The sequence below is a fragment of the Papio anubis genome, chromosome 18 (genome assembly GCF_008728515.1).
Source record: "Papio anubis isolate 15944 chromosome 18, Panubis1.0, whole genome shotgun sequence".
Classification (NCBI taxonomy): domain Eukaryota; kingdom Metazoa; phylum Chordata; class Mammalia; order Primates; family Cercopithecidae; genus Papio; species Papio anubis.
This window is the reverse complement of record NC_044993.1, coordinates 54,558,875-54,586,559: the sequence shown is the minus strand read 5'-3', so window position 1 is coordinate 54,586,559 and position 27,685 is coordinate 54,558,875. Positions and strand designations below refer to the sequence as shown.

At 41.5% G+C, this 27,685-nt stretch overlaps 1 protein-coding gene across 3 annotated transcripts in view; it reads left to right on the top strand.

Moving 5' to 3' along the window:
• ACSM2B (acyl-CoA synthetase medium chain family member 2B) overlaps window positions 1-23,233 on the top strand; it is a 42,316-nt gene extending 19,083 nt beyond the window's left edge. The window contains exons 5-14 of one of the 3 annotated variants that reach the window (XM_021931802.2): window positions 571-714; window positions 2,203-2,356; window positions 6,040-6,119; window positions 6,328-6,451; window positions 8,028-8,108; window positions 9,233-9,334; window positions 11,173-11,300; window positions 11,422-11,521; window positions 13,616-13,735; window positions 23,111-23,233. In XM_021931802.2, coding sequence (XP_021787494.1) covers window positions 571-714; window positions 2,203-2,356; window positions 6,040-6,119; window positions 6,328-6,451; window positions 8,028-8,108; window positions 9,233-9,334; window positions 11,173-11,300; window positions 11,422-11,521; window positions 13,616-13,735; window positions 23,111-23,161 — 1,084 coding nt within the window. In that variant the 3' untranslated portion in view covers window positions 23,162-23,233. Of the gene's footprint in view, window positions 1-570; window positions 715-2,202; window positions 2,357-6,039; window positions 6,120-6,327; window positions 6,452-8,027; window positions 8,109-9,232; window positions 9,335-11,172; window positions 11,301-11,421; window positions 11,522-13,615; window positions 13,736-16,180; window positions 17,258-21,237; window positions 22,108-23,110 lie in introns of those variants that run through there. The other 2 variants (XM_021931801.2, XM_003916625.5) reach the window with 2 other exon arrangements.
• The last annotated feature ends 4,452 nt before the right edge of the window (window positions 23,234-27,685 follow it).

Below are 27,685 nucleotides of genomic sequence, written 5' to 3'. Positions count from 1 at the left end.
CCTCCCAAAGTGCTAGGATTACAGGAGTTAGCCTCCATGCCCGGCCAATGCCTGCTTTCAAAGGCTCAAAATCAGGACACTGGAGATGTCCAAGAGATGTGTAGGTGCTTCCAGGGAATAGAAGAGAGTGCCAAGAAAGTACTTGGAAAACTCATATTAACTCCACACCTCCGTCCACTTGGTGTCATGCCAGGGCTCTTCACAACAATTAGATTAGCATTTATTGAGTTCTTGCTAAGCAAGTTGCTCATTGCTTTGGTGGTAGAGTTAACTTTCTCAGTAACTCTATTAGACTTGATCTCACTTTTTGCAGATATAAAGTGAGACACAGGGAAGTTAAATAACTAGTTTAGGGTTGCATTGATAACAAAGTGCCAAACTTGAGTGGTTTTCAAACCCAACTCTGATTGACTCAGACTCCCGTGATATTAATCACTCAGCAGCCTCTCTTCTGAGGTGGTTCGATCAACTTGCCTTTTTCAGCACAGTGGGTGGTGGGAAAAGATGGGTCACTGTGATATCTGGTGTCCAGGCTAGATCTGAGAAAATGACAATCTCTGTCTCTGTCAGCGAGGCATCCACCACTCATCGATGTGTGGAGACTGGAAGCCATGAAACAGTTGCCATCTACTTCACTAGTGGGACCAGTGGGCTTCCCAAGATGGCAGAACATTCCCACTCAAGCCTGGGTCTCAAGGCCAAGATGGATGCTGGGTAAGCTGAGCTCTCTCTCTCTACAGAGAATTGTATGACGAGGCATGAAGACTTTTCTGAGTTCAAATCCAGTGCTCCTAGGCTGGGCTACCACCTTGTGGTTCTGAGAAAGAAAATTCAGAAGGAAAGCTAAAGAGGACATGGCTTCACATGCTGGGTATCCAGTGATCTCCAATGGGACACATCTTTTAGATAACACAGGGTCTCAAAACTTCTTCCACGTGTTGAGCCAAATGCCTAGCAGGGTGAATAATTAGCAAAAGGCTTACATGCATTTCCCCAGACTGATCTCTATGTTGTTGTTTGGGGTGCTGGCAATTTGCTTTGATACTGTCCACGTTCCAAAAGGGCAGTTTTTGTCAGCAGCAAATTACTTTGCAAATTCATTGAAGTGGAAGATATAATTGGATAAATTTGTGAACAGAGATCTCAGGATTTCTGGGTCACAGACCTCATAGTTGGGCATTTTTTTTTTTCCACTGCTACATTAATCCCATTTGTGGAATCATGAAACACTGTGCCAAGGTCTTCACACAATGATATCTATAAATCATCAGAATTTTTTTAGTAGATCCCTCCTTCCATGTTAATTTTATTATTAGAATGGGAAAATATAATAATGCAAAAAATGGAAAGTGTAAATGTTCCATCTATGAGACCATAGTGACAGCAAATTAAATAAGTTAATAAAAATTATACAATAGAAGAGCTGCAGTAAAACGCAGTTTCTAAAAGATAGGGGATAAATTACTTAAATGTGACTAAAATATGAAATTCCCCTTCCCCCCAAAAATTTGGTAGTGATCTCATTTTTCACAGATATAAAGTGACTTAGAGAAGTCTTGTACTATGACCTAATTTCCCTGAAGAGCTGAAAGCATTAATCATCTTCAGGAAAGAAGATACACTATGGCAGTCCCCAGTCACAAGGAAGTTGTTCATGTCTAGCCTAAATCATTCGTGCTTTAAGAAAGGTCTAAACCTTTTATTCTGCCCTGAAGAGAGAAAACTGATAAGTTTACTTAGTGCAAGACCATCAGCTATACGGGCAATTTGCAGTACTTGAAGAAAAGAGAAGCAAAGTTCTATTCAGCCAAACTTGAACTTGGCAAGGCATCTGTTAGAATATTTGTCATGCAGATGCTTTGTGTTAGTAGAATTTTCCTGGGTGGTTACCACATGCATGCCACAAATGGTACTAAGTTTTGGAGGTAAAATGAGAATGAGACCCAATTATATATTGAGTCATGTCAACTGGGGTCCCACCTTCTGAACATTCATCTCCTGTTGATGCAGGATGTGTGGATAGAACAACTTTTCTTCCCCCTTCCTACTTATACTTAGACATATGCCTATAAACCTGCAGGCAGATACACACAGACCTCTGCGCACACACCTCTCTTTCTTCCCCTACACCTTAGTGTCCCACACATCCTAAGGTCAGCATGCACCCACCTATCTGTACATGTGTTTTGTCTGTGTTTTCAGTTGGACAGGTCTGCAAGGCTCTGATATAATGTGGACCATATCAGACACAGGTTGGATACTGAACATTATAACCTCACTTTTGGAAACTTGGACAGTAGGAGCATGCACATTTGTTCATCTCTTGCCAACATTTGACCCACTGATTATTCTAAAGGTAAGAGAGGATCCTGTTTGCACCAGTTATTCAGAGTGAGCCCGAGGTTTGCACACTTCAATTTATTGTAGTTTGCTTCAACTTATTTAATTTTTGCTAAACCCTTGCCATGTGGTGAACAGTGTTCAGTAAGCAAGATGGAAATGATCCCTGACCTCATGGAGCTCATGTTCTGGGGAAGGAGACAGACACATACATAGAAGAAAGCAGTATGTTCAGGAGAAAGACATTGTAGGTCATTTGTTCACTCAACAACCGCAATGGGCTCGTCCACTGGTGTCACCTATCAGATAGATGCTGATGAACCACATGTAAAAGGGAAAGCTGGAATATTGGAGGGGATGCCATCTCCCTCGTGTGTGTGTGTGTGTGTGTGTGTGAGAGAGAGAGAGAGAGAGAGAGTGCACGTTTCATTTCCTTTTTTATTTGCAGCATAAAACACAAACTGAAGGTAAAGTACATAGAGTGCCACCATCCTAAATGTACAGTTTGAAAATAATTTACCTATGTTAAGATACTGTCTCAGTCAGCTTGGGCTACTATAATAAAATACCATAGTCTAGGTGGCTTAAATAACAGACATTTACTCATTATAGCTCTGGAGGCTGTAAGTCTGAGATCAGGGTGCCAGCATAATTGGATTCCTGGGGAGGCCCTCTTTCTGGCTTGTTATGGCTCCCTTATTGCTGTATTCTCACATGGTTGAGAAAGACAGTGCTGGAATCTCTTCCTTTTTAAAAATAAAGACATTCATGCTCTCATTGGGGCACCTGTTTCATTACCTTGTATAATTACCCCTAAAAGCCCCGCCTCCAAATACCATCAAGTTGAGAGTTAGAGCTTTAATATAGGGATTTAGGTGGGGATACAGCATCCAATTCATATCAGACACCCATGTAAACACCACTAGATCAAGACATGAAGTATTCCCACCACTGCAGGTGTTCATACTCCTTCTCTGACAGTGTCTACACCCCATAACTTAATCATTCGTTTGATCTCTATCACCATAGATTAATTTTATCTCCTCTTGCATTTCATGTAAATGGAACCACGTTATATATAATCTTTTGCATTTGGCTTCTTTTACTCAAAATATTCTCTGTGAGGTTAGTCCATGTGTTGCATGTATCAGATGTTTGTTCTTTAACTGGCTGCATAGTATTCCATTCTGTGAATCTATCAAAATTTTCCCCCATCCTATTGTTAATGAACATTGGGTTATTTCCAATTTAAGATGATTTTCTAGAAGCAACTCAGAAGAATAAATGGAATTTTTTCCTATAGAACTTGATGGTACAGCCATTAGGTAAGACCACAAACTGCAGCTATGCATTATCCTGTAGCGACAAAGCAATAAAAATGACCTCATTTTGCTTACAAAGATACACCCTATGTTGGACTCTTAAATAGAGGGGTTGGGTTATTTCCCTGCCATGCCCCCAGATCTCTGATGGCCCATCCAGACATCTATTTGGCTGCAACAAAGATTCAAGCTAAGGCATAGATGACATCTTCAAAAGTCAAAAAGTCAGGTGTGGTCTGAATTTTCTTAGGAAATTATCTTCAAATGATACTGTCATTCTCTGTTTTAAACAAATTCTTACTCTGTGTCCTTCCCAAAAGGATTTGAACTGGCTCTTATTAAGTTCCACCATTTAAAAAAAAATGAAAACAGAAGCAAAATTATAAAGTCCATTAGGAAAATATAAGTTGGAGGTGTAGGGGGGGAAAGACTAAGGAAATTAAGGAGAAATATAGCAAATGAGTATGTAGTTGCAAGTTGAGTAAGGCAAAGCAATAAGGAATATGGCATCATTTTCGTAGCTTATATCTGTTTACCAAGAGCATCTGAAGGAAACGATTGCATGATATTCACATTTGTCATTTTTTCTAGACATTTTGCTTAAACCATTGCCATAGTTTGAATATTTGTGCCCTCCAAAACTCATGATGAAACTTGTAAACCAAAAATAAAATCCTAAGGCCTCGCCACCCCCAACCATCTGAATGACCTTCCTCCTCAGCCAGGGTTCTTTTAAAAATTTAACCTAAGAGACTGTTTCAGGCCATGACAGGAAGTGAGAGTGGGACATGCCTCATTATACCTCTCTGGTATTAATAGCAATACAGATTTCAAGTCTGATTTAAAAAAAAAAAAACCCATTTTACAACCTATTCTCTCTAACGCCTAGTGCCAGTACCTAAAAGCTTCCTCTGCAAATAAGAACTTGGGTCTCCATAATTCTTTATTTTAACCAAGGCATTCCTTTCTATTGATCCCAGGTCTTTGGATAAACTCAACCAATTGTCAATCAGAAAAAATTTAAATCTACCTATAAGCTGGAAGACCCCTCTTCAAGTTGTCCCACCCTTCTGGGCCAAACCAATGTATTTTTTAAATGTGCTTGATTGAAGTCTCATGTCTCCCTAAAATGTATAAAACCAAGGTGCACCCTGACCACCTTGGGCACGTGTTCTCAGAACCTCCTGAGGGCTGTGTCACGGCCATGGTCACTCATGTTTGGCTCAGAATAAATCTCTTCAAATATTTTACAGAGTTTGGCACCTTTCATCAACAAACTCAATCCCCAGTGGCACAGTATTAAGAGGTGGGGCCTTTAAGAGATGATTTGGTCTCATGAGGGATTAATGGATTAATGGGTTATCAAGTTAGTGGGTTAGTTTTGAAGAGTAGGTCTGTTATATAAAAAGCCAGTTTTGCTCTGTCTCATGAGCCCCTTTGCCATGTGATGCCCTGAGTCCCCATCAGCAAGAAGGCTCTCACCAGATGCAGCTTCTTGACCTTGGACTCTCCAGCCCCTAGAATTGCAAGAAATAAATTTCTTTTCTTCATAAATTACTCAGTCTTGGGTACTCAGTTATAGCAACAGAAAACAGACTAAGACAATACTCTATTATATTCTTCATAAAGAAAAGCATGGGATGGAGATGGTATTATATTACAGGAATACATGCTGCAAATAATGATCCCACTACTTGCTGACTAGGTGACCTTGGAGCAGCTACTTAACCTTGTACATCATGGGTTTCCCCTCTGAATCATGAGGATGATAGTACACCCTCTATGAGGTTATTGTGAAAATTAAATGACATAACACAGAACATGGCAAGTATTCAGTACTAGGTCTTTTTGTAGCACTTGTTTTGAAATGTCTATAGATATAAATGTCTAATGTCTTTAGCTTTTCAAAGACCTTTTATAGCTAAAATATATCCCAAAAGTATTTTTGGGAAAATAAGGTTGGAAACAAACTATTATAAAGTTGGCTACAGAAGGTTAAGGGACTTAACCAAGACAGCTGCTGTGCTGAGGCAGCTGATCTTCCCTTAGTTGCTAGGGGGTGATATACTCCTAGGGTTGTGTTAATGAGGGCAAGTCTTAAACTGGCAGGAACAGACATCCAGGATTTGACAAAAAGGTTTCAAAATAGTCTTAGGCTTTTTCATTACCATAATATGTATTCATTTCCCTGTTATTTGTGTTTTCAGGGTGCATAAGAATTGTGGGGCTCATTTGACCTGAAACAGACATAGTAAACAAGCTAGCGTTTTAATCCAGACCTCTACAACTCCATAGCTCACAACCGTAACCACTGTGCATAGCCATAAGTTGGCATCTGACCTGGTGACCAATGTCTCACCTGGCTCTCTTCTTCTAGACGCTCTCCAGCTACCCAATCAAGAGCATGATTGGTGCCCCCCTTGTTTACCGGATGTTGCTACAGCAGGATCTTTCCAGGTGATGGGGCTTTGAGGATTGGTAAGAGAGTCTGGCCCCGTCCCCCTGACTCCCTCACATACATGCATGCCTATCTATCTGAATCTCTTGCACACAGATAACCCCATGAAGCCATTTGCATCATTAAAGCACCCAGAAACCAGGTCTAGGCCTGGGTGGACTTTGGTTCCAGGGAGGCTGAGGGGAAACTCTTATTTCTCTTCTTCAGTTACAAGTTCCCCCATCTACAGAACTGCCTCAGTGGAGGGGATTCCCTTCTTCCAGAAATTCTGGAGAACTGGAGGGCCCAGACTGGACTGGACATCCGAGAATTCTATGGCCAGACAGAAACGGTACCTGTTCCCAGGGGAACCATGGGCTGGATGCACTTTTTGGGCTTCAAAAGTCTCTTTGACAATAAAAAATGTTAGCCACCATTTATCATTCATTTATTTGAGAAATATTTATTGAGCCTCCATGAAGGGACAGGTACTGGGTATTGAAAATTCAGCACAGAACAAAACAGGCAAAGCTCCTGTTTTCTGGGAGATTACATTCCAGTGAGATTTGGGGAGAGAGACAATAAAGTAAGAACTATCTAGCATGGCAGGTGGTGAGAAATGCGATGGAAAAAGTAAAGTAGATGAGATGGGGTGAGAAGTTGGTAAATCAGATATGGTAGTCAGAAAGTTCCTCTGTGATAGGGAAACATTTTAGCAGAGACCAAAGTTTATCAAACATGTCAAGCACTGTACAAAGCTGCTTAGACTGAAGTGAGGAATGGGAAGAAGAACCCACCATGACTTTACTGCACTTCCTGAGATATCTTCTTGGAACTCTTGAGGTCTCATGTGCACAATATGGATTTATACTATTCTATACTGTTTTACTTATCCAAACTACATGGGGACTACTTTCCCTCAACTCTTTCTCTCCATTTTCCGGTGCCTCTTACTTGTAACTCTCAGCACTTCTTGCCTTTTCCTCTCCACTCTCTTACCCTGCATCCTTCTTTGGCTAATGAGTACCCTTGGAAGAACTTCTGCAGAGGGTTGATGGCAGCTCTGTGGTATGAAAGAGCTAGGAAGAGTTCTGCAAATACGAATAAGGACAATGGAGTTGTGGCAAGCATACCCTGGCAGGGGCCTCCAACCATTCAGAGGAGGACATGTTTAGGATATGCTTACAAGGACACTCAGACTCCCATGATCTTAATCACTCAACAGCCTCTCTTCTGAGGTGGGTCGATCAACTTGCCCTTTTCAGCACAGTGGGTGGTGGGAAAAGATGGATCACTGTGATATCTGGCGTCCAGGCTAGATCTGAGAAAATGACAATCTGGGTCTCTGTCAGTGAGGCATCCACCACTCATCTCTTATTCTGTTGGGAACGTTCATTTCAGGGTTCAAGCAGAACTGGTGCTGCCATGGGAGATAATTTAAAAAGTATATTTTACTGCTTGAGGACATGGATACCTCATTCTTCATGATGTGATTATTTCAAATTGCATGCCTATATCAAAGCATCTCATATATCCCATAAATATATACACCTATATACCCATGAAAATTCAAAATAAAAACAAAAGTCAGTATATTTCAGGCCTTACAGATTGCATATTGGTGATTCCATACAGTTTGAAAGGACTTTGGGTATCCATAGTGTCGTATTAAAATGTGGCTCCCCCTAAAAGAGGGACTGTTAGGTCCTCTTCCTGGGGAGTGGTAGTTGGGTTGCTTACTGAACAAACAATTTGGCAAGGCCCCTAGGATTGCGGTTCCAGTAATGGGGAGACAGCCAGGGAATGAGGAGCGGGACGAGCCCCCAAGTGTAGGCCAAGTTCAGGACCTGCTCTACAGAAACTTTTTCTTTTTGTATGACCTTGTACCTCCTCCTGAGGTTTGCTGATCTGTCTGCTTCTTTCCACAGGGATTAACTTGCGTAGTTTCCAAGACGATGAAAATCAAACCAGGATACATGGGAATAGCTGCTCCCCATTATGATGTACAGGTTTGCTCGGGACACTAAGAAGGGAGGAAGTTAGGGGAAACACTGATTTTCAGTAATTTATGTATTCCATTGTTTACTGAGTCAAGATAATATAAAGTACTGATATTGAGATAATATAAGGAAAAAGGGAGGGAGGGAGGGAGGTTAGGGGGAAGGAGAGAGTGAGGGAAGGAAGGAGGAAAAGGGGAAATGATTTATATTGTTACCATCCAGAAGGACCCACTTTGAATATCTAGCAAATTAGCTAGACAGTATGCAAGTATATATGCTTTAAAAACAAAACTAGGGGTGAATCTTGACATAACATTTTGTAACTTGCTTTTATCATTTAACAATTTAGGTAATGATCTTTTCAGTTCAATTAATGCCAATCTACAGCATGATTTTTAATGATGATATGGTAGTAAATAGTAGGTATCCACTGCTGTTTATGCCTTTTATTGGACCAAGGGATGATGTCCCAGTTTTCACTAGTAAAAATACACTATAATGAATGCGTTGTAGCTAAAGTTTTATTGTTTTTGGAGAACTAGAATTTGTGTTTGTGTATCTGTGTTATGAGTATAGTTTTGTATATCTAAAGTGTAACTTAGACTCTATTCAGTGTCATATCCAGTTACTTGCCATGATATTCACTATCATAACCATTTGCTAAGTCCCTTTCTTAGTATCTTATTTCATTCCTATAAAAATCCTGTGAAATAAGCTGTCAGTATCTGTTTTATGGGTGAAAACACTGAAGCACAGAGTTTAAGTAGTTCAAAGTCAGCTAGTAAGGTAGCAGAGTAAATGTGAGTTTTGATCTGCCTGATTTCTAAGTCCACAGGTGAGGTAGGTCTCAAAGATAAGGGGAGGCTATTATTTTATCTGAGCTCCTAAAGCCAAAAGCATCTCCCCAGACTCATCTGGGCCAGTCTCAATAAAAGGATTCACCTAAACTATTCCAGACAGATGGATCAGAGATCTGAGTTTAAGGCTCTTGGGTTTCCTTGGTTTCTGGTTGTTGTTTTCAGTCTCCACTAGAGCAAGAGGGTCTTTCATTTGACCAACTCAGTAATCTCATGCTACCATTGAAGCCATCTCCTGCTCTGTGCATCATTCTTCCAACCTGCTTCTTTCTCCAGGTCATAGATGATAAGGGCAACGTCCTGCCCCCCGGCACAGAAGGAGACATTGGCGTCAGGGTCAAACCCATCAAGCCTATAGGCATTTTCTCTGGCTATGTGGTGAGAAACTGTGCTCCTCCTCCTCTGTTCCTCAGTGAGGATGGGGAGCACTAAATGGGGTGAGGGAGGCCAAATGTTCTGAAACTTCCAAGAGGCATTAGATGTGAAGACAAAGAGTGTCCAGTTTTCAAGAATATATGCTTTGCCAGTGGAAGAAAAGACTGTCTATTCAGCCTTGCCTTCCTCAGCCTATCACTGTGACCTCATTGGAAGACTTATTTTTCTTCAATTAGCCCTCAGACTTCTCAAGAACTCTCTGTTTCATGCCCAAAATATTATTGACCCTGAACTATACACAGCACCATTCCCCCAAGGGCAGCCTTGCCCCCTCCCATAGGTATCATCCCCATGCTCTATGCCATTGATCTTCTTTAGAGCCTGCCAGGCACTTTACATTGAGACTTTGCCATCCAGCTGGAGGAATCCCTATCTTCAGATCTTGGGAAGGTAAAGACAGATAATCCTTGAATCCGGCCACCTCACTTGACAGGTGAGGATGTTGGAGCCAGAGATTACAAGACTTGCTCAAGCTCACAACCATTAGAAAGTGGACAGAGAAGACCCCAAGGACATGCCTTCTGATCCCTGAGATAATTCATTAATAAAATAAATAAATAATAAATCAAATAATAGTAGTTTCCACCACTTATTGAATGCATACCATGAGGCAAGCATTGTCCTATAAACACATTTAATCTGTAAACTTTAACCTCATTTAAACTTTAAACTTGTTTAATCCTCCTAGCCACCCTATAAAGTTTTTGGACTCAGCTTACTCAAGTTCAAAACCCTGTACTGCATGATCTTAGGCAAGTTACTTATCTGTCATGTCTCAGTTTCCTCATCTGTAAGTTTTGTGTTGTGAGTGTGTTCAATAAAATAATTGCTGTAGATGTGAATGATTATTCCTATTTTACAAATGAGGAAAACTGAGCCTCAGAGATCAGGGCAGAGCCACACTGTTCCCTTCTCCAAGCATTTCCTGTGTGCAGTCCCACTCTATTCTCAAATGACAGAAAGGGAAACAGACTCAGAAGTATCTGTTGGGCAGACTTCTGAGGCCACAGAGGCTCCATGTGGCCATGAGAAAGTCAAGCCAGTGGCCAAGAAACCTGCCTTCTGGTCTCAATTCTACCTTCTGTCATGGCTGTTTAGCTTCAGACGAGCCTCTTGGTGTCTCTGATCATTAGCATCCCTCTATTCCCAATGATGGAGTGAGGCTAAGAATTCTTTATGCCACCATATCATCCAGTAACTGAATCTCCAGTCTGGAGCCCATGCCCCCATACCAGAGTCATATACGAAGATGCCCTGACAAGGGATAAAGCTCAAGCCTTTTCGTTACTCATAAGCAAGTGCCTCAGCTTAATAGAGGGATCCAGCCATTGTAGAAACATGCACATTAGCCGGGGGCTTCCCGGCTAATGTCCCTAGAACTTTCAAATTTAACAAAGAAGCCAAGAAAAGTACCTAATCAAAACGATAGTTTTGAGTGGTGCCATGGAGTGAGCAGAGATTAGGATATCTGTGAAAGGGGAGATGGAAACAACTGGGGGAAATGCCCTAAGCCTGGATGAACGGATACATCAATAATATCCATCAGACTGGACCTAGAGGAGTAGCTGAGAGACCCTGAGTGGAATAACTTCAATAAATGGGAAAGATCCAGTTCTACCTGCAGCCTAGGGTTGGCTGGTTCAGGGCACGCCTGCCATGGTCAAGTTATACACCGCACACCTGCAGTTTTAATAAGACTTATGACATCCGTTCATGGCAGCCCCAGGGTAGGGGATTTAGGCTTTGCAGGCACAATCACTCTGTCTTTCTGTGGTCACCAGGACAATCCCGAGAAGACAGCAGCCAACATTCGAGGGGACTTTTGGCTCCTTGGAGACCGGGGAATCAAAGACGAAGATGGGTATTTCCAGTTTATGGGACGGGCAGATGATATCATTAACTCCAGCGGGTGAGCTTGGTTTCTGGATTGAGAGGGGAAATTTGGGTCTTTACTCTGGCTGGTTCCAGACTTCTGGGATGGCCTAGAGGTTGGGTGTCCAGTCTTCTCTGAAGGACAGGTTCTTCTGCAGGTACCGGATTGGACCCTCAGAGGTAGAGAACGCGCTGATGGAGCACCCTGCTGTGGTTGAGACGGCTGTGATCAGCAGCCCAGACCCCGTCCGAGGAGAGGTGATGGGGAAGCAGCAGTCTGGGGGTGAACAGATATCAACACAAGGGCAGTGTAGTATGATGGTTTAAGAACAGGGACTGTGGGGCTAAACACTCTGAGACCCAATCTTGGCCCTGCCACTTACTAGCTATGTGACCTTGGGCAAGCTACTTGGCCTCTCTGTTTCTCAGTTTCCCCATTTGTAAGATGAGGGATTGTTATGAGGGTTAAATGTGCTAATATTTGTAAAGTATGGTGATTTCTCAAAAAACTAAACAGAACTACCGTACGATCCAGCAATCCCACTACTGGGTATTTATCCAAAGGAAAATAAATCAGCATATCAAAAAGATGTCTACACTCCCATGTTAATTGCAGTACTATTCACAATATGAGATAAACCTAAGTATCCAATGAATGAATGGATAAATAATACGTGGTATATATACACAATGGAATGCTATTTGGCATTAAAAAAGGATGAAGTCATGTCATCTGCAGCAACATGGAGAGAACTGGAGGTCATTATGTTAAGTGAAGTAAGCCAGGCACCGAAAGATAAATATCACATGTTTGCACTCATAAGTGAGAGCTAAAATAGTTGATCTCATGGAGATAAAGAGTAGAGTGATAGATACCAGAGGCTGAGAAGGGTGTGTGGGTGGCGAAGCGGGGGATGAGGTGGGTGAATGGGTATAAACATACAGTTAGATGGAAGCAATAAGTTCAAATGTTCAATAGCAGAGTAGAGTGACTATAGTTAACAACCATGTACTGTATATTTCAAAATAGCTAGAAGAGAGGACTTGAAATGTTCTCAACACATACAAATTATAAATACTCAAGGTGATGGACACCCCAAGTATCCTAATTTGATAATTACAATATATGCATGTAACAAAATATCACTTGTACCCAATACATATGTACAAATATGAATCGATAAAAATTTTTAGAAAGTAAAGTGCTTGGTTGGGAGGCCGAGGCGGATGGATCACGAGGTCAGGAGTCCAAGACCAGGCTGGCCAAGATGGTGAAATCCCGTCTCTACTAAAAATACAAAAATTAGCCTGGCACGGTGGCAGGCACCTGTAAGCCCAGCTACTCAGGAGGCTGAGGCAGGAGAATAGCATGAACCCGGGAGGCGGAGCTTGCAGTGAGCCGAGATCGCGCCATTGCACTCCAGCCCTGGCGACAGAGTGAGACTCTGTCTCAAAAAAAAAAAAAAAAAAAAAACTTGAAGTGCTTGGAACAAGGCCTAGCACATAGTAAGTACCATATAATGTCTATTTTGATGAGGCTGGAAGGAGTCTATCCTGCTGTTTGGTGTTTGAATCAGACTCTGATTCCTGACCAGAAGAACAGAGGAGGGATTTGAGCCAAAGGATAGAGCCCCCGTGCCACAGTGTTCGCAGTGAAAATAAAGGGAAAAAGAAAGACCCCTATAAAGTCAGGGTTATAGAAATAGGCTTAGATGGGGTCTAGTGGACTTTGATGTGTGTGTAGGAAGATATTGAGGTGGGATGTGTGGATCAGTGTCCTAGTACATTCCCGCAGGGTGTAAGCCTGGCACTATCACACCTCCGGTATGTACAGAACACATCGCACAGAAAATGATGGGAACCACTGAGCAGTGAGGCCAAAGGGGAATCCTCTGCTGAGAAAACCCTGTGTGTCCAGCTCTGAGCCAGCCCTGCTGTACACGATTTCACTTTATTTACCATAAGTTAAATATGGCAGTTTTATCCCCATTTTATAGATGGGAACACTGAAGTTTGGAGAAGTTAACACATGGTTTAGGGTTATGGTTTTCAGTCTATTTTTCTCTTTTCTCCCCCTGTATCTTCTTTCTCCTCATCTGTCTCTATTGTCCTTGGAGTGTGAGGCGAGCCTGGTCTCAATCTATTGTCCACCTGCTCCTCCAATAAACAACTTCAGAGAGAGCTGGAACCTCATTCTTGTCCCCAGTTTCTCCCTTTCCCTTGACCTGGATCACTGGGGATGCAAATGAGGAGATACAAGGGTGATGGAAGTCTTAATGCCAATTTCACATTATTCCAGGAGATGACTACACACTCTAATCCCTTCTCTCTTGGCCTTCATCTTTTTTGCAGGTGGTGAAAGCATTTGTGGTCCTGGCCTCGCAGTTCCTGTCCCATGACCCAGAACAGCTCACCAAGGAGCTGCAGCAGCATGTGAAGTCAGTGACAGCCCCATACAAGTACCCAAGAAAGGTAAGGCCTTTGAGATCCCAAGTCACTCAAACTTGAGAAATAGATTGTTTTCCTGTTTTATTTATCTTCTTCAGGAGGAGGACAGCCCTCTAATTTTAAAAAGTCTTCCTGGGCCAGGTGCGGTGGCTCACGCCTGTAATCCCAACACTTGGGGAGGCCGAGGCGGGTGGATCACTTGAGGTCAGGAGTTTAAGACTAGCCTGGCCAACATGGTGAAACCCCGTCTCTACTCAAAATACAAAAATTAGCCAGGCGTAGCGGCATGCGCCTATAATCCCAGCTACTCAGGAGGCTAAAGCACGAGAATCGCTTGAATCTGGGAGGTGGAGGTTACAGTGAGCCGAGATTGTGCCATTGCACTCTAGCCTGGGTGACAGAGTGAGACTCTGTCTCAAAAAAAAAAAAGTCTTTCTGACTATGATCAAGAAAGCCCAGGAAGACAATCTAGCAACTATCTTGATGCTTGAAAAATGACCTCAGCTTTTGACTCACTCTGAATTAAAAGCAGAGGGTGAAGTTGCACTGTGACTTAGTCTCAATGGGAACCCCAGCCAATCCCATGGGAGTTCTGAAGCTAGCATAACCTTTCAGTGTTGTCCTAAGGCAAGGTGAGGAAGGGAAGGGGGTCTTTACAGTCACAGGTGGATCAAGTATGGATGTAGGCTGCCCTGGGAAGCAGCGTGACCTTGGACAAGACAGCTGTCTTTGGCTGAGGCAATTCCCACAGGGGTCTGGCAGTGGGGTGGGAGTTCTTTGTCCCTGGAGGGGGATCTCAGCTGCATATCAGAGTCCACTAGGTGGACTTGCAGCCTCTGAGAGTGAGGCAGCACAGCACAGTCTCAGGAATCAGACTGTTGGATTCAACATTCACCTCCACCACTTACTCAATAACCTCTGTGTTCCTCAGTTTCCTTATTTGCAAAATGAGAATTATGCTGTTACCCCTTCACACGTTGTTAAGGATGAGTTCATTTAAGAAGGCATCACTTAGAAGAGTGACTAGCACATAATAAGCATTTAATAAGTATTTACAAAGGAGGTTAGAAATCCAGGCACACCAAAATTATTATGAACGTTTAAGTATAACTGAATATTGTAGAAGGCTGAGTCAAGGAGTCCTATCACACAGTGTGCAGTGTCTTACTCAAATATCTCACTAGATGTGTCTCTTTCCGCAAGTATCTCCTCTAGAATTCTCAAGGCAACAGGTTATTTCCACCTTCCCCCTCCTTCCACCAACTACATCCAGTCCCTTCTGCTTCTCTCTTCATGACAAGCAGAGTAGCTTACTTCTTAGCATTAAATCCGGATACCTCCTGTGGCTTTCATCCACTCTCTATCTACCCTTCGGGGCACAAATAGTAAATATTTTAGGCTATATGTTCTTTGTTGCAACTACTCAACTTTGCCCATGCAGTGCTAAAGGTTGGCAGTTTCTAAATGAATGGGCATGACTATTTCAATTAAACTTTATTGATAAAAACAGGACATGGGCTGTATTTTGCCTGCAGGTCATAGTTTGCTGACCTCTGCTCCATTTATTTGTGGTTTGAACAAACCCTTCTCAACAAAGTCAGCCTTGACTTATAGAAGAATTCTTATATCAGCCACTAAGAAGATACTTTTTCCATCTCAGTATCCCTATTATTAAATTAAAGTTAAAAATGGTTAATTTTTATTAAATTCAAGACCATATGATGCTTAAACCAATGCCAAGGTAATTGAGCCACATCATTGGAAGCCTCAATGAGGCGTCTTCATCATCCATGTCTTCAGATTTGGGAATATTAGAGATAGAGGATCCTCAACTTCAAACATTCCTTTTAACAAGAGCAAATTGTGAAATTGGAGAGATTTTATAATTTTGCTTAGGGTACATCGATAGGAAATGATTGATATGGAATTCAAAATGAGGTATCCTAATTCTTAGATGTCTTAGATATCTGAAGACCTCAGATAAATCCAGATTAATAACAACGGCTAATATTTTTCAGTGCTGACTCCATGCCAGTAACTTAGCCTGCATAATTTCCTTTTGTCCACACAATCACCCAATGAAGTTTCTATTATCCTCCAGCTTACTCAGTAGGGAAACTAGTCTTAGCAAAGCCAAGGACCTAGTTAAAGCCAGGTGATTGGTAGAGGAGGAGCTGGGGTCCAGAGAGTCTGATGTCAAGGCTCAACTGGCTGACTGCTGTGCCATGTTGTGTCTGTTACGCTGCTCCTCCTCTGTCTGAAAATATGCCAAAGACCTTTATGCCCAATTCTAGCCAACCTCTTATTGTCCTCATCCCAGAGCACTTTCTGAAGCTTCTTATTGCACAGAGGGGCTGCCCTGAAGTGGCTCCAGCCTGAAGGACTTCCCCTCACCCTGCGGCAGTACTGAAAAATGCAACCCACTGTGGTCACAGACAACCCACCCTGGACCAATTTTTTTTTCAACAGATAGAGTTTGTCTTGAACCTGCCCAAGACTTCCACAGGGAAAATTCAACGAACCAAGCTTCGAGACAAGGAGTGGAAGATGTCTGGGAAAGCCCGTGCGCAGTAATACATCTAGGAGGCATTCATTTGGATTCCCCTCTTCTTTCTCTTTCTTTTCCCTTTGGGCCCGTGGCCTTACTGTGAAGATATGATATTCTTTATGAAAGAACATGAATGTAATTTTTGTCTTACCTTGGTTATTAACACAAAACATTACCATGTTAGATGTTGAAAGAAGAAACGGAAGGAATGAGAGAGAGTGAAAAGGAGAGGGTAACAGAAAAAGAGGAAAGAAAAGTAAGTCAGGGAAATATTAAAGTTGCCAGGGAAAGCAATTGAAAAAGAAATAAAGTGTGCAGGAAAGGAGAGAAGAAGCAAGGGAAGGAGGAAGAAAGGAAAGAGAAGATGGAAGGGGGAGAAAAGATAGAAGAAAAATAATTGGAGGGAGAATCAGAAAAATAAAGAGAAGAAAGGAAAGAAATAAAGAGAAAGAAGAAAGCAAAAGAACACAAGAAAGAGAGGGAGAAAGAGGGAGAAAGGAAGAGGAAAAAAATTTAAAAATAAAAATAGTAAAAGAAACTGATAAAGAAAAGTAATGGAAGACAGGAAGAACGGAAGAGAGGGAAGAAAAGAGGAAAACTTATAAATACTCCCACAGATAGACAAAGTCAAGCATAAAACTGGAGCTTGAGAAGGAAATGAAAGGCCGTGGCACCTTCTTTTACCCTAGGAGAAGACCTCCATACAGGAAGACTTGTGTGTGGGGTTGGGACATTAGAATCATCCCCAAGTCACCCCAGACCTTGGAACTGTCAGGGTCAGAGGGGAACCACCATTTATTAAGCATTTGGTATATGCCAGGCACTGACCCAGATGCATGATAAATACCACATTGTTTCACCTCTGTATGGCATCTACAGACCTCAGATCATAGCTGTGAGAACAACGTAAGCACTGCCAAAGTTATCAGCTACCCATACCTTGTTTTTGGTGTTATCTACTCTTCCTAGACTCAAATATTAAATAGTTTTAAAACCAAGATCCTGACAGTAGTCTTTGGGAAAAACAAAGAAAGGCAGGGATGAGGTACGTGTATGCTTCCAACAGCTTGTGAGTTGGGGAATCCATGGAGAGAGAATGGGGAGGTGGTTTTATTGAAGGAACAACAAGCACCTCAATTCCTGGGGCTTCTGGGACACCAGATCTATGGTCCAGGAGATCGAGAGAGGTGAGCACTATGAGGACTTCACCTACAACCCAGAGATGGAGGATGAATGCTCCTAGCAAGTTCAAGTAAGTAGGAGAAGAAAGCAAAGGTTATCTGAGAGCCCATGACTCTTCTTAAGAAGACTTTGTAATAATAACAACAATAATAATAATAATATTGATCGTTCATCAAGCACTTGCCAAGAGTTAGGCACTATCCCAAGTAAATGCACATATTAATCCTACTTAAGGTTCCCAATTACCCTTTGGTTCAGGCACTATTATTTTTTCCATTTTACAAAGGAGTAAATTAAGACTTAGAGAGATTAAATGACAGAGCCAGATTCTAATACAGGCCAAGCTGCATACAATACCTGTGCTTTCAATTTCTATACTCACACCATCAATTTGCTTGTTTTGGCTTCTGGACCTTGGCAAAGCCGCTCTCTTAATCTGTACTTGTTAGGGTAGACATGCAGTTTATGTAGACATACAGTTTATACCTGAAATAATTCAGATATTAGGCCTGCTAAATGGTTTAAGGTCATAAACTACTTCTTTGGCTTTTGAAAACTGTTCAACTTGCCTGCTTTACAGTTTGGTAAGGCCTGGGGACATATGGAGTTAACCACGCCCCCAACTATGCTGGAGAGAGTCAGATCTTATCCACACCTAATACATAATTAAAATAACTTACCAGGTTTTAAACCAAAATTAAAATGGCTGAGAGTTAACTTTGTAATATGTAATTGAGACTACTGAGGATAGGTTTACATGCAAAGTGTGTAAGGAGAGTAAAATGTGGTTTTGGTAAAAGATTATAAGAAGGCATGGTAATGTAAATTTCTGCCTAAGTTTAGAGGGTTAAAGAATTCCTTAAAAGTTAAAGGTTTGAACAAATTGTGGAAGGTGTAAAGGGTTATAAAAGGTTTATAAGAATCTCACTTCATGGTCAAACTCAGATTGGATGGATTTGTCTGTAAGGTTTCATTACAAAAAATTGAGGTTGACATTAATAGTTGACTAATGCAAGGGTGAAATTTGGCTTTCTCTCACTTGAATAAGATTTTAGTGTAATGAAAGATTTTTATTTGCCTTGTGAATAAACTTCCAAAAAAAGAAGGGAAGGACAAGAGTTAGATGGCTTTGAAAACTTGGTCTTCTCTCTTAATGAGTAAAGATTTTTGTTTTTCAAAATTTAAATTATCTATTTTAGCTAAATGGATGACTTACAGTAACCTGAAATTCTGTTAAGTGTTTTAAGCTTTCAACGTATTTGGTAGGTTTCCCAATATCAAATTTCAGCTTCAAAATTGTCTTTTCTAACCCTTAACTTTTGGATGCTACAGAGGGCCCCTGGAGCATCCAAAAGAGAAGTAAACAGGATTATTTGACATGTTTAGTTACGTAGGATTGTCGAAATAAGGTGGTGTTTAATTTTCAGGTTATATTTTAGTGAAAAACGTTAATACGTATTCTAAAATAGTATGGGATCTCATGGACACTATTGAGAGCAAAGAATCAGAAGAGGCAGGCACAATGACAAAAGGATGAAAGACAGCAATTCAAGAAGAGTTGATTAGCACTGCTGTATTAGTCCAGTTTTATACTTCTATAAAGAAATGCCCAAGACTTGGTAATTTATAAAGAAAAAGAGATTTAATAGACTCATAGTTCCACATGGCTGGGGAGGCCTCACAATCATGGCAGAAGGTAAAGGAAGAGCAAAGGTACATCTTACATGGTGGCAGGCAAGAGAGTGTGTGCAGGGGATCTGCCCTTTATAAAACCGTAAGATCTCATGAGATTTATTTACTATCATGAGAACATCATAGGAAAAATCCACCTCCATGATTCAATTACCTCCAACTGGGTCCCTCTCATGACACACGGGGATTATGCAAGCTACAATTCAAGATGAGATTTGGGTGGGGACACAGCCAAACCATATCAACTGCCAAGAACAGCCACAAGGAAGAGTCAAAAGGGATCTATTGCACTTGGCAGCAAGAATATTAGATAAGTTATTACCAAAACCCAAACAAAAAATAGTTCAATGGAGTAATTATGGGTAGGAGACTGATAGTTGTGAGCTTATCAGTGAGAAGTGAAAAGAAATAGAAATCACTAATGTAGTTCACTCTTTTAATAAACATGAAGGGGAAGGAACAAAAGAAAAGATACAGAATTAGAGAAGCAACTTGCAAAAGAGAGAGGAAATTGAAAAACTGCTGCAAACTCATTTTTCTCCTACCCAACAGCCACTCCCCACAACCACCTACCTGTACTACACCTTGTTTCTTGCTAAAAGGACTCTAATTTTGGTCAGAATAGCAGGGAGCTCACCACTAGGACATAAATTATGATTGGTCTAAGGCAGTCCTTTTCCAGTTCTTTTCAATTATACCAGAAAGTTTGTTTTGCTATTTCTACACCTTTTCATCCTTTGTGGTAGAGTATATTTGTTATTCAGCAAATATTGAATCTCTATTTACTGCACACCCCACCCCATGGGAAGAAAATCGTTCTCTGTTCCACTGAGGTTGAGCTGGTTTGACAGCTTTTTGGCTACTGGAATGTTTGTGAGCATAACACAAGGGGGCTTTTTAAACATGTGTACATGGTTTGTATTTATTTGTGAGGCATCTGCCATCTTCATGAGAGGAGCATGCCTTGGAGAGTCAGAAGTCTCCCAAAGAAAGCCTTCTAGAAAAGACTTAAACCTGACCCTTAGCCTAAAGCAGAGCCTCCCCAGACAACCTGCAGATCCGTGAGAGAAAAAATGAGTTGGTGTAAGCCACTGAGATTTGAGAGTTGTTTGTTATCCAACAATATGATAGTGATAAGTAACTGATAAAACCTTAGTTTTTTCTTTAACAAAAAGAGAACAAGACTAATCTCAAATAATTGGCAGGCAACTATACCCAAATGAGACATAATAACATTAGCATTTGTGATTTTATTGTATTCACTTTTCATGTTATTTGTTTGTGGCATGTAAAACTTATGTTTTAACTGTAGTAGGAATTCAGAGCATTTTCATTAATGTATTTTTTCTTTGAAAATATTTTTAAGAGAAGCAATGTAAAAAACATTGAGTAAATAAAAAGAGAGGTAACAGTGTATGATTGTAGCAAAAAAAAAAAAAAAGTCAGTGCAGGTGAGGAATCGATGGCTGAAGTTTGATAAACATTTGAATAGGAGGAGAAGCGAAGGATGGAACCATGAGGAAAACCCAAAGGGCAGGGCAAGTAGTGTCATTTTACCTAAAAGGAAGTAGTCAAGGATCCATGGGAAAAGTAGCTAATTTTAGAATTGAAGGCTACGAGTCTGAGTTCTAGTTCTGTTACCAATGGGAAGTGCCTGCCCATACTGAACTTCAGTTACCTCATCCAGTCAATAAGAATGATCCGGCATCACCACCAAGATGCAGTAGAGATTGCAGCAGACCATGTCTGTGGAAGCACCTATCAGGGTTCAGGTAAACAACTAGGAAGAAATGAATGTTTAAGAGGTGCTAGTGTGAAGGATGGGTTGGGGCAAGTGAATGAAGCTGCCTCTGCAATCTGGGGGCTGTGAACAGAAATAACCCCTTGCTTCATTTTATATACCTTTGATCAGTCAATCAAGAGAGGTTGACTGCCCAGAGAAGAGGATGTGAAGGGGAGAAATTAGCAGACATTGGAGGTTGGGCAGGGAGAGGAGGGTATGCACATATATGAAGATCCAGCTTTTTGATGGAGTCAAGATTTTGTTTTGGTCATTTTTTTTAATCCAGTCTTGGGTGACCTCCCATCTCCTATGTCCGTACAGGAGCTGGATACTCTAAAAAGAAGAGGGTCCTGGAATAAGAGAAACAGAGATTATGGGACTGTGAGCTGGATGAAGAGCCCATCCAATCAAATGACCCACAATTTGTTTGGGTCAGAGGGAGGATTAGACACATCAGCAAGCTAAGCAGAAGAATTTATGAGAGAACGTGATATCTGAAACTTGTAATTCAGAAAGAGGCCTACTAAGTGATAGCACCATCCTCAAAGAACCATCATTGTCTTCTCTTGTCATTTTGTTTACCTTTCATATACCCAATACCAAAGGATGCTCAGAAGCTGTTAAAGAATTTTAGTGAAAACACTCACCCACCACTATCACAGTTCTCCTCCCCAGCAGTAAATAATGCTGGCTATTTGTGAATCTTTCCAGTGATATCTGAGGGAGAATATGGAGGGAGCCAGACGGTGGAGAGCTTAGTTATCGTCTCTCTTCTTACTTATGTGTACTATGGTTAACACTCTGTTGGAGCTCCCTCTGACCTCTGCTGCAAGAGAGAACTCGCTAGCTGTCAGGTCCTTTCTTCATCTCTCCAGCAGTCTGAGCAGAACAGGAAAAGCCTCAGAAATGTCTGGCACTGTGATTCTGACCTGGGCACATAGATCAGCATTTCAGCTCGTATTACCCTAGAAGCCAGATGCTGTCTTGGTGTTCAGGGGCTCTCTGCCAGGGCATGGTCACCTTGGAAGGAGATAGGCCCAGGGACTCTCACCTCTCAATAATTAGCTTTTGTAACAGACTTGGGTTTCCTGAATCACAGTATGGGGTACAGAACAGCCCAGACAGTGAGCTGGTTCTTGGCGACTCCAGGGCCAATGTAGTAATAATGTGATTAAATGGCATGAGGACAGATCTCAGCTTTAGCAACTTTATTATTTTCTGAAAATGAAATCTTCATCTCAATGCCCTTAGCTACCTTAGTACATAGTGCCTTAACACTGTAGAGTTTCTCGTTTGCAGCGGTCCAGCTGATTTCCAAGTTAACTGTTTCCTTCTAAGGATAGTACTAGCCAAAGATTGAGCTTCTTTGGCAGAGCCAGACCTGATAAATATAGCTCAACTAGCCAAAGGTGGCGACAAGGACACACCTGGCCGAAGGTGTCCTGGTCACTACCCCCACCACTCCTCCAAGATTCCCAGACACACCCAACCAATATAGCTACAAAAGAAAAACAGGCAAAACCCAATTACTAATAGCTGCTTTTTCCACCAGGTGGCACCCAAAGTCTTGCTTTCATTTATCTGACAAGCAACTGCTAGTGCCTGATATTACCCTATGCCCTGGGACACAGTTTTTTAAACAACAACAACAACAACAAACAACAACAGTTTCCGGCCAAGCATAGTGGCTCACCTCTAATCCCAGCAGTTTGGGAGGTAGAGGCAGGAGGATCACTTGAGTTTAGGAGTTGGAGACAAGCCTAGGCAACACAGGGGGCTCCATCTCTATGAAAAATAAAAAATAAATTAAATTAGCCTTGCATGGTGGTGTACATTTGAGCCCAGGAGGTATAGGCCACAGTGCCACTGAACTCAAGCAAGACCTGTATCTCCATTTTAAAAAAAAAGTTTTCTACCTCACAGAACTCAGTCTACTTGTAGGGAATGTGGGAGGCAGAGGCAGAGGCACACAATAATTAAGATTTATAAGCAAAATATAAAATAGAATAGGCTGTGATAAGTAGCATGGAGAAAATTAAGCAAGTAAGAATCAGTAATTGCTATTTTTTTCTATTTTGAGGGATAGAATATTTCTGGGATATAATAAAATAGAGTACTGTCTTTTATTTTTCAATTGAGAAACTGGATTCATGTACTTTTAACAGCTTTTTTTGTGTTTGTTTGTTTTAAACAGGATCTTACTTTGTCACCTGGGCTGGAGTGCAGCGGGGCAATCACAACTTAATGTGTGACTCCTAGCCTCAAACAATCCTCTTGCCTCAACCTCCCAAGTAGCTGGGACTACAGAAACATATCATCACTCCCAAATAATTTTTAAATTAGCTACACACTTTTAACCCATCAGATCTCATGAGAACTTACTCACTGTTAAGAGAACAGCAAGGGGAAAATCCGCCTCCATGATCAAATCACCTCCCAGCAGATCCCTTCCCCAACATTGGGAATTATAATTCAACATGAGATTTGGGTGGGGACACAGAGCCAAACCATATCAGGGCCCTTCATGGGTAGTCTGGCTTCTTTTATGGTTGCCCAGATTCCCTGAGACCATGGCATAGATTGCCAGTCTTGTTCAATGTTAGGCCTAAACCAGTATAGCTATGTCTACAACATTCTCTTGGAGAAAAGAAATCACAAGCCAGCCAAGATTCAAGGGTGAGTAGTCAGCCAGAAATAGCCCCATCTTTCAATTGGAAGGTTGCCAAAGAATTTGCAACCATCCTTAAACCCACCACAAGGACTTACTAAGCATGAAGCTCTGTGGTAGGAGGTGGGGCACAGCTGTAATGAAAAGAGTCCAAGTCCCTGTCTTCATGAAATTTACATTCTATACAGGAACACGTGCAACATCAAGTAGGCAAATTTTAAAAGACGTTTCAGATGATGGACAATGTGACAAAGAAAATCAAACAGGAAAAATGGATAGCTTGATGGAGCAGAAGGAGGGACTGGTCTTGGGTAGGTTGGCCAGAGAAGACCTCTCTGAGAGGTGAAGACAAGGAATCTTCCTATGAAGATCTGGGGAATGCTCTAGGCAGAGAGAACAGGTTAGAGTGAGCCCCAGGAAAATAGACGGTGGTGAATAGTAACGCCTGAAAAAAATGTCAAAAGACTGGAGGAGAGAGAGTAAGAAAAGATGGAGACAGGGAGTGAGAGAGAAAGAAAGAACATGCTGTACTTTTTATGGGTTGAATTGTATGCCCCCCTCCCCAAATTCATATTTTGAGGTCCCAATCTCCAATACCTTAGAATGTGACCTTATTTGGAAATAGGGTCTTTACAAGGATAATTATGTTACCATGAGGTCATTGGGATGGGCCCTAACTCAGTATGACTGGTGCACTTACAAAAAGAAGAAATCTGGACACAGAGATGCACATTAACAAGGCTGACATTACGTGAACATGAAGATAGGCATTCACAAACCAAGGAGAGAGGCCTGGAACAGATCCTTTCTTTCTCTGCAGCCCTCAGAAGGAACAAACCCTACCAGTATCTTGATTGTGGACTTCCAGCCTCCAGCACTGTGAGACAATCAATCATGTTGTTTAAGCCACCTATCCTGTGTTATTTTGTTAGGGCAGCCTTAAAGCAGGACATGAAGGCTTTCTCCCCAGGAGATAATGGCAGGACAGTTAGTCAGAGGGCAGAGTAGACTGCATTACAGAGTTCAAAATTTGCTCCAAGGGCATTTGGAAGCACTGTAGGGTTTTGTTTTGTTTTTTATTTTAGCTTGGGGAATACAGGTGTGGGTTCGTTACATAAGTAAATTGGATGTTGTGGGGGTTTGGTGTACTGACTGTTTTATCACCCAGGTAATAAGCATAGTACCTGATAGGTAGTTTTTCGATTCCGCCTTGGCCTCCCAAAGTGCTGGAATAGGTAGTGATCTACCCACCTTGGCCTCCCAAAGTGCTGGAATAGGTAGTGATCTACCCGCCTTGGCCTCCCAAAGTGCTGGAATTACAGGCATGAGCCACCATGCCCTGCAAGAAAAACTTTTATGTGTTGTTGTTTTTTTAAATTTCATTTAGTTGTTTAGGTGTGTTTTCTTGCATCTCATTGACCTTCTTTAAAATAATTATTTTGAATTTTTTTCAGACAATTCATAGATATCCAATTTTTTGTGGTAGGTTACTAGGGCTTTGTTAATTTTTTTGGTGGTTTCATGTTTGTCTGATTTCTTATTATTCATGTAACCTTTCCATCTGTGCATTTGAAAGAGCAAATGTTTCTTCCAGGCCTTAGAAACTGGTTTTGGCCGGTTTGTGTTCTGTTAGATTCCCAGGTGGATGAGTTTGCCTATGGGATTGTAGCCAAATGCTTTTGGAGCCAGGTAACATGACTGCTGCTGGGTCCACATGGAGTTCACAGTTGGTGAGCCTACTCTAGCAGGCGTGGATCCTGTCTGGGCCCAGGGTGGTCTCTACTGTCTCCAGGACCTCGGTCCAAAGGGCTGGTACTGGGCTGATGGTCTACTTCAAATGCACAGGAACAGGCCTGTTACCTGGTTTGTGAATGGCTATGACTCCTCCAGGTCCCCAGGGGGGCTTTTGCTGAACCACTGGGTGAGAACTTGGACAGGCGGTACTGCTCCAGTCTGCAGCTGAGAGGGGCAGAAACCAAGTTTCAGGGCTGCTTCAAGGTCTACAACTGAGACTGAAATCTTCAGGCCTGTCTCTGGTGTCACTGATGGGCATGTCTCACAGTGGGTCCCTGGGCAGGCAGCCATGCTCTCGATCTGTAGCTAAGTGAAGTTGGAGCTGAGATTCAGGGCCTTTCAAGATCTGCTATGGGGACTGAGGTTGGCAAGTATGACCCTGGGGACTCACATGGGTTTGTCTCCCAGCTATTCCCTGATTGGGCAGAACTGCTCTTAGATCTCAGCTGAGGGAGCCTTGGGCTGAAATTCAGGGTCATTTCAGGATTTGCGATGTGACTGAAGTTGGCAAGGCTGTCCCAGTGGCACAGATGGGCAAGTCTCTCAGCAGCTCCATGTGCAGGCAAAATTGCTCTTGGGCTGCTGCTGAGAGGGTTTGGAGGCAAAATTGAGGGCCCTTTCTGGTCTGCTTGGGGACTAAAATCCAAAATCCTGCCCTAGGGACTCATATGGACATGTCTTTCTCTGGGTCTTTATGCAAGCAGGACTGATTGCATACTGCAGCTGAGATAGGCTGGAGTTGAGTTAGAGGGTTGTTTCAAGGCCTCAGTTGAGGCCAAGTTCAGTGGGCCTGTTTTCTGATGTACTACTGTGCATGACTCCCTCCTGTCAGACCCCTAGGCAGATGGTTTTGGTAGCAGGATCAAGTCCAAATAGGGCTTTCACCAAACATGAGGCAGATGGGGCCATTTCCAAATCCAGAGTTAGGACCACAGTCAATGAGTTTGTCACCCATGTGTGGGTCTACCCTCTCAAAACAACTCTCCTAGGTCTTGGGCTCCACTGGGGTTTTACAACTCCTGCCTAAATCCTCAGGTTCTCACAAAGGCACTTTTGCCTGTGAATGGATGAGCAATTACTGTTGCTATTGGGGAATGTGAGTGGGGAACTAACTACTCTGCCATCTTGCTGACATCACTTCCTAGCTTCCTTTGTTTCTGTGGAGAAGTCAGTGGTAATTTGAACAATTGTCCCACATGTGTAATGTATGATTTTCTTCTGTCTTCTTTCAAAATGTTATCTTCTTTTTGATTTTAAGAAATTTGATTATGACATGCCTAAGTATTGTTCTTTTTTGTATTTCTCCCATTTTAGATTTTTCTAATATTCTTGGATCTGTAAATTTATATCTTTCACCAAAATCTGGAAAACTTTTGGTCATTATTTTTTAAAATATTTTTTCTGTCTTTTTCTGGAACTCCATATATATGTATATACACACACACACACACACACACATACACACACACACACGTTGTTCCACGATTCATTGAGGCTCCACTTTTTATAAAAATATTTTTCTCTCTGTTCTTCAGACTGTTAATTTCTTTTGAACTAATTTCAAGTATGCTAAATTTCTTAGATCTCCAATATGCTATAAGGTCCAGTAAGTTCATTTTTAATTTAGAGTGGTACATTCTTAAACAGTCTCAATTTTAAAATCATTTCTATTTGTCCACTAACTTTTTTATTGTTCATACTGAACGTATTTTTTTTAGTCCTTGAGCATAATCATTACAGCTATAGCACTGTTATTGAAATCCTTCTCTACTAATTCCAACATCTGAGTCTTTAGTTTTCTCCATTGATGTTCTTTTTCTCTTGCAAATGAGTCATGTGTTCCTGTGTCTTTGTGTATCTAGTAATTTTAGATTTTATATTGAACATTGTCATTAATATACTGTAGAGATTCTGGATTTTGTTTTGTTTATTCATTTCTTTTGGCAGGTGGTTAACTTGACTATACTCAAACTCCAAACTCTTTTCCCTCTGTAGTGCCCAGCATCTGAAAATTCCATTCATTTCTGTTAGCCTGAGGCTGCATGGATTCTGTGTATTTCAGGGATCAACCATGGATTTGGGCAGAATTCATACACAAAATTTGAAGCTCCTCTTCTCTGACTCTCTCTCTTGAAATTTTTCCATAAAAATTGAAAACTCATTCAATGCCATTTATTTATTCAAAGGTAGACTTTTCCTAATTTATTTTTGTGTTACCTGATCTCTAATGCACTCTGAAGTTGCTATTTATATTTTGTCCAGGGCTTATAGTTGGTACCTATCAAAAAGTTGATCCTATGTAAAATA